At 35.2% G+C, this 9194-nt stretch overlaps 1 protein-coding gene across 1 annotated transcript in view; it reads left to right on the forward strand.

Annotated features, from left to right (window-relative positions):
- The window catches only part of LOC110112466 (DNA gyrase subunit A, chloroplastic/mitochondrial), a 111757-nt gene that overhangs the window by 27504 nt on the left and 75059 nt on the right, over positions 1 to 9194 (forward strand). Inside the window, exons 15-18 of the mRNA XM_028694993.1 lie at positions 426 to 512; positions 772 to 842; positions 927 to 1035; positions 1172 to 1234. Coding sequence (XP_028550826.1) covers positions 426 to 512; positions 772 to 842; positions 927 to 1035; positions 1172 to 1234 — 330 coding nt within the window. The remainder of the gene's footprint in view (positions 1 to 425; positions 513 to 771; positions 843 to 926; positions 1036 to 1171; positions 1235 to 9194) is intronic.

Consider the following 9194-nt stretch of genomic DNA (forward strand, 5'->3'; position numbering starts at 1 on the left):
TTGACAAATATTTTAGTTACAAATCTATAAATTATTAAGTTATACATTATTAATTACTTGATTTTATATGATATTATCGATTTTACCTTCCTATATGTTGCTTTATTTTTTTAGGAAAATTAATAGCACTCTTATTTAAAATTTTAAATAATTTTGGGAAAGAATTCTGCCTGCATGCGTTCACGATAATAATTCTTCCCTTGCGTTCACAATAATAATTCTTCCCTCGCATTAGGACAACGTGTGTGTATGCTGTATATGTCTATACTGCTAAAGCTTCAGACTCCCTAAGTGACTTCATATGAAAGCATGGGTGAGAATAACCTAGTGAATCTATGCATACCATTAAATAAGTCAAAACAATTATGTTTTTATTTGTTGGTTCGTTGTTCTGTATGCTCAGTAATTTCTTACTGTAATCGTAGGTTGGCATGGCAACAAATATTCCACCGCATAATCTTTGTGAGCTTGTGGATGCTCTCACAATGTTGATTCATAATCCTGATGCTTCGGTAAGCATGTCGTTCATCTTTTAAATGAATTTATTCAGATAGCTTTTTGACGTATCAGTTAAAGTAGATTGCAAGGAAGGCAACAATTTCTTTGTTTTTTTTTTGTATGTTTTTTTTTTGTATTCCTCTATGACATGAAGACTAGCATAATCTCCAAGGCCTGCCTAAGACTTATTTTGTGGTGTCTAAAAGTTCCTTCTTTGCATGGCTATGCTAATTTACTTGTAAGTTGTAACTGATCATTATCTTTTGTCAAAAGCTTCAAGAACTGCTGGAATACATGCCTGGGCCAGACTTCCCAACAGGAGGGCTGATCATGGGGAATATCGGGTATGTCTAATTTCCCTTCTGTTTTATGCTATGATTTTTAATCTTTATTTAAGACTTGGATTACTTTTTTTCTTGTACTTCAAGAATTTTGGAAGCCTATAGAAGTGGTCGGGGACGTATAATAATTAGAGGGAAGACTGAAGTTGAGTCCCTAGATGAGAAGACAAAACGCATAGCAATTATCATTAAAGAGGTCAAGTCGATCCTATATTTAGCAAATTTTTATTTTTTGCTTTGTTGTCTCATTGGCTGGCGTTTTGTTTCATTTTTTCCCCCTGTTTTAGAGGACTGCAGTTTCTCTCATCTAAAGCTTTGCAACTGTATTGCAGATCCCTTACCAGACAAACAAAGCTGCACTAGTGGAGAAAATTGCTGAACTAGTTGAAGATAAGGTATCGAATTTTTTTCTTGGAAAATTCTCGTATTGTATCAATATAATATGCATGCATGTGGTGGAAACAATATCATTTCTGATTTGTACAGTCCCATGCTCTTTCTTTGGTGGCTAGGGGCAATATTTTAGGCTTACAATTGTGATTGAACTAATTATTTTTTTTTTCTTTACATGGCTCAATGAGATTGAACTAATATACACCAAACACCTTTTTCAAACGACATTGTTATCATACATAAATTCAGATTCTTTGTTCTTTTGTCAACATTTTATACATATTCATTTAGGAACACAATATGTAAACTTTTAGATTGCATTAATTTTTATATTCAACTAATAAGAACTTATTATTAGCTAAAAAGGCATTCGAAAGTTGATATATTAGTTCAAGCATTTATGAAAAGGAAGATCAGAAAATAAGAAGCCTTTTCATTTTATTCCATATAGTACCAACACAAATAAATTTAAGAGACTTGATGTGTAAGATGCATAAATTATTCTCATAAGACATATCATACAACAAAAACAACATCAAGCCTTTATCTCACTGTGTGGAGTCGGCTGGATGAATCTTTTTTCTTTATTGTATCCCTTAAGAGTTAAATTCTTATTTAAATTTAATAAAAAAGTCATTTCTAATACTTTCTAACAAAATTTTTTAGGTCTACCTCTATCTTTCTTAACATAAGCCAGATCTAATACTGTCACGACCCGGCCCGGCTAGCCCAAATTAACGGTACGGGAACAAACAATCGTACGGAAAACACATATAAATCATGACAATTTCATTTACTTTTATAACATGACATAAACATTATCATCATCAATACATAATAAGAAAGAGCCACTAAAAACATCAACTGAAAGTTTATCCAATAAAGTTCTTCTAAACCTCAACCACTAAATCCATAAACATAAACATAAACATAAACGTAAATTCCAATAGACTCAAAACAAATCATTGACTGAAACACATAGAATAGAAAACATAAAACCTTTCTTTCTGAGGTCCTCTACGACGGTAGGTGTACTGTCGTCTCGTAGCAATCACTTCTTAACACTATCTTCTGAAAAACATTTCCAATAATAGGATAAACTAACGCTCGGCAGGTAATAAACATTTATCTTAAATTCATGAAATATTTTTCTTTTCTTTTTAAACATGTCATTAAGCATGAAAATGAAATAATTAAAGATCATAATAAACATTTATAGGCATAAATTATAATACATTTTCATAATCATTTTCTTAAAATATTTCCTTTAATCCTTCGTCATTTCTTTTTCATAAAACTTTCCTTTTCTTTAAATCCTTCCATATGATTGCATAAATTTCATAATCATAATATAATAATCACCCGTTCCGGAAGTACCAGAGTTTTGTACTAATCAGGTACACAGTCATTGGCCATTCCTTTATCATTTGGCTCCAAAGAATCCCATTACCATTTGACTCCGTAGAACCCCATTACCATTTGGTACTTTCGGATTATCATGCACATGCAATTCATAATACTTATGTTCATTAAGGAGACTAAAATTATTCATTACATCATACGTTCTTCGATGATTTTCGGGTAATAAATTTTGTATCTCTTATGCCTTAAGTTTGTTTAATTAGCTTTAACATTTCTAAGTACCATTTCATAAGTATAAACAATAATTGAAAAGCTAAAACAATAAATAAGAATTTATAAACACTAACTTGTAACCTTTGAAAGTGCAGTATTACTTAATTAATTTCATAAACTTAATTAAAATGTAATCACCTACCTCGCAAGTATCGAACAACAACCACTACGATGCACGATGTTGCTTAACCACATGCCGTCTCTTTAATCCACACCTAAAGATAATCACAACTAAACTAAGTATAAATCACCAATATTTTCAATAATTAATATAATTAAAATTATATTTTCGGAATTATTATAAATTCAAATTGTAGGAAACCCTAAATCTTCAATTTCACTCAAATCATTATGATAAAAATTCTCTTAAACCTATTTTAATAATTACCTTAATTATTTTCGGATTTAATTAATTAGAAAATTATAAAAAATGAAATTCTTACTAAAAACCAAAATTTTCATCATTAAAACACTTCTAATATCATAAGGAATAAAAATTATAGAAGGGTTTGCTTAAAAATCATAAATTAGGAAAAACCCTAATCTTTCAAAACTCAAAATAATTTGAGAAAAATTCGTTTCTACTGTTAAATCACTTCCCTAAAATTTCCCTATTGATTTCATAAAGAAATTAGGAAGAAAATCTCATTATATTTGAAAACCCTAAAAATTCCTTTCCAAATATCTTGAGAAAGAGAGAGATTCGCTTCAAATAAAACATACCTTATTACTCCCCTTGTCATCCTCTTTGATTTTCCCTTTTGTGTTGTAGCGGATTGTATGAATAATTTAATACTCATTGTATGCTTGTGTATATGCCTACAAAAGGAGTATCATCAATTGTGGGCAAGTTCACTATGCTCATATGTTTGTATGTTGATCTTAACTGTGAGGAGTTGTATTTGTCGTCATCTCCCTTATACACATTGATCGCCATATTTGCTTGTGTACTGATTTTTATCATTTGTTGATATTTGAATTTTAATTGGCATGCTGTTTCTCAACATTTACTTAAAACTTCATACTTATGATCATAGTCACGTTGATTGGAATGCCTCTATATTTAACAAATCATTAGTGTTAACATGTGACTTGTTATACGTATCATGGTTCTTTCATCCTTGAAGATAGCTTCAGAATGCTCCCAATGACTAATGTCCCTTCGATATCTTATTCTCATTCGATATGAAGGTTTTGAGCGTGTAGGAAACTTCATTATGTTGACCATAGGTACACTGCCACATGTCTCACAATTCTTATTGAATGCATTGTTCGTAGGCAAGCTATGGTTACAAATCCTTTGCTTTCATATATAATTTGCAACATACATGAGAATTTTTCACAGATCTTTCTTCACATTCAAATGAACTGTTGTATTTATGCAAGTGTCGAATTCCTGTTCATGATCATATGCAGGTGATTGCATTTTCTTGTGCATATATTGCTCTCCACTTGTAACGAATTTCTTTGAGCTCAAGTTCAAGTGTAGCCACTATTTCATATTCAGGTCCATGTCTCCTATGATCTTATTTAGCTCAAGTTCAAGTTCAAATTCAACTCAAGTTTGAATCCCATGTAATGTTGTTTGTCATATTTAAACTTGCAAGTCTTCACCTTTTGATTCAAGTTTAAGTCATTCAATTTTAAGCTCCTTGCATTCATTCATTCGAGCTCAAATGTGGTCCTTTGTGTCATCCGATTCAAGTTTCAAGTCCACAAGTCTATTATTGCTTAATCAAGCCCAAATCTTATGTTGTTCTTTGAATTCGATTAAGTTCTTTTGTATTATTCAAATTCATTTGAGTTTAAAGTTCATTTAGGTTCATTTGGTTCACAAGTCCACTGTTCACTTGAGTCCAAATCAGGTCCAAGTACAGTCTTATATTTACCTGAAATTTCGGCAACCTCCAAACGCCTCCCCCGTTTAGGGCAAAACTACGGAAAACTGGCCCTCCCACCACGCTAGAGAAAAGCGTGTACGGTAGGTGCCCTCGGATGAGGACACCGCGACCGTAAAATCTTCGTCCCCACCACGCTAGAGAAAGGTGTGTATGGGTCTTCGGTACATGTTGCAAGAAAAGCAGTTGTTTCCCCGTAGGTACAGAGCCGTGTACGAGTACTTAAGAGTTTTCCTAGCCACACTAAGAAAAGCATGCACCGGGCCTACCTGCCTCGTCTTAGGTGTCGCACCGGGTTCCCTCCCTCCACGCTAGAGAAAAGCGTGCATGGGTGGTTTGCCGGCTCGACAAGAACGCCGAGGACAGGATTTTGGAGCCGAGGGGTCGTTCACCTACCTCGTCATAGGTGTTGCACCGGGTTCCCTTCCCACCACGCTAGAGAAAAGCGTGTATGGGTGATTGACCGACGTGTCACGCATACCAAAGTAAGGGAAGGATTTATTTTTTTATAATTAATTAATAATTATAATTATCTTTAATTAATTATTTTTATTTATAGTTAATTATAATTAATTAAAGTAATTAATTTATAAGTATTATCAAACAAGAAGGGAAAGTCGTTGAGGGAGCAAAGTCGGGCAACAGGGACGGGTCGAAGAAGCTCCCGAAAGGGAGAAATTACCTTCGCAGCGCGCGGGCTCTCGTTCGTGCTTCCGATCAAATTGTAGTAACTTCCGATCCACAGGAGGGAATGTCATCAAAGGGGCGCGGTCGAACAACAACGAAGAAGCCGAAGAGGGGCTTCAGCAGATTTACGGGATCTAGCCGAAGAAGCGTGCGAGCGAGAGAAAGTTAACTTCACAGTCGACGGGCGCCTGTTGTTGCTTCCGCCAAAATGGCGTAACTTCCGATCTGTAGGGAAAGGAAAGTCGTCAAACGAGCGAAGTCGAACAACAAAGAAGAGGCCGAAGAAGCTCCCGAAAGAGAGAAAGTTAACTTCACAGCGAGCAGCTCTTGTTGTTGCCTCAGATTAAACGTCATAGCTTCCGACCCGACAGGAAAGGAAAGTCGTCGAGTGAGCAAAATCGAAAAACAACGAAGGGCCGAAGTAGTGTGCGAGAGGAAGAAGGAGAAGAGCAGCCGGAGCCTTCGCTTCCTTCGCTATTTAACGATGTGAGGAGTAGGTCATAGCGGTATGGCGAGATGTGACTTCGATCATGGGAAGAATGGCGGCGATGTGCGAGGTTCGGCGCAGGACAGGTATGCACGATCTCTCCTTTCTTTTTATTCGGCAGGTCAACAGCGAGAAAATGAAAGGGGGAGAGGAGACGGAGGCTTCAGCCTGTCCGTTTGAGTGGCTCCTAGCTAGAGAAAAACAGAGAGATGGAGAGAGAGGCGCGAGTGCCTTTGAACAGAGAAGAGTGAGAGAGAGCGAGAGCCTCTGTGAATACTTGGAGCTAGGCCCAATGAAGGAGATGCCTCTAGAGAGCTCTCTATACCAATGGGGTCATACCGGGAGAGTTGCGAGCCTGGGAGGTAATCCCGCTGCCCCGCCTCCTCGATCCCGCCTCAATACATCCTAAAAAAAAAACTCTGTCCACTGCCTCTTGCTAATCAACGATTGTATTCATTCTAAAATAAGCGTATCATGTGACTGCAACCTCTGATGACGACATATTTCGAGTTTCTAGTAAGTCAGGGCTGTAGGATCAATTTCTGATATGTGATTGAATTCAAAATGGGCTTGGAAAGTGCATTAGGCTCTAATTGGTATTTTGATAAACCATTGAGCTGAAATCAGATTCAAACTGGACCCAATTCGACTTGATTCGGGTTAACCGGGTCCACCTCGACTCGACCAAATTAACAAAATCGAACCCAAATTAACGACGATCCGAGTTAAATTGAACTAGGCGTGGTTGGAAAGCATTGCTCGAGTTTAATTAAACTTTGTCGAATCCAATTTGACTCAATCCGAGTCGGCTTGAGCTCAAAGTGGACTCTGATAAAGTCTAATTAAGTCGATCAAAGGTGCTCGAGGATAAATTGGCGAAAATCGAGGTCAACAGTGGGGCTCATAATCTGACAGTTAGTTTTAGTAGTTGATCAATTTTATCATATATGATCACGATTTAGTGATTTAAGCATTAAATTGTGGAAAGATTGAAGGAATCATGTTCACTGGAGTTTTGATGGTTCGATCTCTTAATTGAAATTGCCAGCTATGGTAATTCTCCGTTCACAACAGTAAGATCAAAGAGGATGTTCCTTGTAGCCTATAGGCGCATTTAGATTGGTAATCAAATATCAAAAGATGAAGATTAAGACCTTGAAAGTTGGACTGCAAATTAAAATTTAGATTAATACGGAGTAAGGAATTGAATTTTCAATTCAGGAATAGGATAATTTCTATTGAAATTATCTTTTAATTTAAGTTTATCTTGTTGTTTTTGTAGATAGGTATTCCTAATTTTGTAAGTTTATTTAGGAGTGGATTAAATCATATCCAGGCTGTAAGTGCATCCTTCTAAAGGTTTGAATTATGTAGTAAATTCAATTCGCAAGCCCTTTTTACTTCCTTTTGTTTTTCGTTGTCGAACTCAACCATCCATCATAGTTACAGTTTATGTAGCAAGAAACCAAAGGGAAGCAATTGCGGGGCAATGTAGCTGTATCGCTGATCTATCATAATGCTCTTTGTTTCTCGAAGGCCTATCCTGTTGATTGCCTTGCTGCTGATATGTTCTCAAGCTGATGCTGATGTTCCTTGCTGGCAAAAAACAAGCTAGTTGTTGTTCTATGAAAGAATGATCAGATCCACAAAGCAAACTTTTTTACAGCAGCACGTAGGAGAAAGCAATTAAGGAAATCCATCTACATCTCAGGGGAGCACGTTTTTGTTACATATTTCTCACACAAATAAAAAAACTTTTGGAAAGTTGACGCATATTACAAATGATACCCTATAATGAGTCATTAGCACTTCACTCTTTACACTTGTAGCGATGAGGTCACTTCATGCATTCTCTCTACTTCAACAATCCCTAGACACTTATCAGGATCGCATTTTCTACTTGCATAAATTGCCACACTATTTTTATGAGGTATACCCAATTATTTTTATAACATTTCATTTGTGAGATAACCGGGTAGTTAGGAAGCCCTATTTGGGTGTATTTCATTTGGCTAGGCATTAATCCAACAATGTGCTTGCTAATCAAGATAGCGTAATAGCTTGCATGCAAACTCAATTCATAAAAAATGATTCTTTTAATTGGATGTTGTTAGTAACATTTTCTATTGTTGCCTTGATTCATTGAGAACCCTGAGGTGAAGTTCACTACTGATCAACATGGATAACAGTTTATAGATGTTGAATGTCAAGGCGTATTTTGGCTCGCTTTAATCAACAATGAGATGAACAGAGATAAAATCTAGTTAGATATATTCCTCATCAACACCCATCTGGATTTCACTAATTAGAATTGAATTAATGAAAAGTTATTCTTTATCGATCATCACTATATATATATATAACATTTCACAATTATCTAATAGATCCATCAGAAGGATTGATACGGAAATGTGCATAAATAAAATAATCAATTGGATTAGAAAGTTTTTAAATAAGCTTCAATCATAAATTCATATATGCTCTAAGTGTTTAATTTACATTGTACATATTTTTTTCTATACTACATCTAAAACTGTTCATCTAGAATGCTTGGGTGTAAGATAAATTGGGTTACCTGCCTGCTACCCACCTGCTTCTTTTGTTTTCTTGAAAATACAATTATAATATCTGATGAGCTGAATGCTTAGTGGGATAAACAATTCTAATATAAAGTTTAAACATGCAAAAAATAAATAGAAAGTGTTATGATGATCATATAACTAATATGATAATTATTATTCATAAACATAACTAGCTTAGTGGAGTATGCTTTAAATATTTTGTTAATTAAATGTGTAAAAAGTTTAATCATAAATAGTTAACCTGAAGATTTACAAGAAAATAAATATTGCTGTTGAGTGTAAATTCATTTAAATGACATAAGCTAGTCAATTATTGATGCAAAACCACATGCAAAAGGAGCTTGATAAGAAATTTAAGAATAATTGACAATGAAATCTCATTTAATAACTTATTGAAATAACAAGCAAATTCATTAAAGAATCTTAGTTTTCTACTTGCTTAGGCGAAGGAGCACATGTAGAGTAACCAATTATAGTAGATAAACAAAAATAGTAGCAATGCGAAGAGCTATTAGCTAACAATCCACAATTTAATAATGAGAGTTTCACCTCGGGGATTGATCACTCAACTACACTAGGCTTTGGCGAGAGAAGATTATCCACATTAGAATCTAGGTCACTCCGAGGAAGAAAGCACCTAGGATCGTCGTCCTTGGATAGGTGGCCGGAGTGG

This window comes from Dendrobium catenatum, unplaced genomic scaffold (genome assembly GCF_001605985.2).
Source record: "Dendrobium catenatum unplaced genomic scaffold, ASM160598v2 fragScaff_scaffold_621, whole genome shotgun sequence".
Taxonomy (NCBI): Eukaryota; Viridiplantae; Streptophyta; class Magnoliopsida; order Asparagales; family Orchidaceae; genus Dendrobium; species Dendrobium catenatum.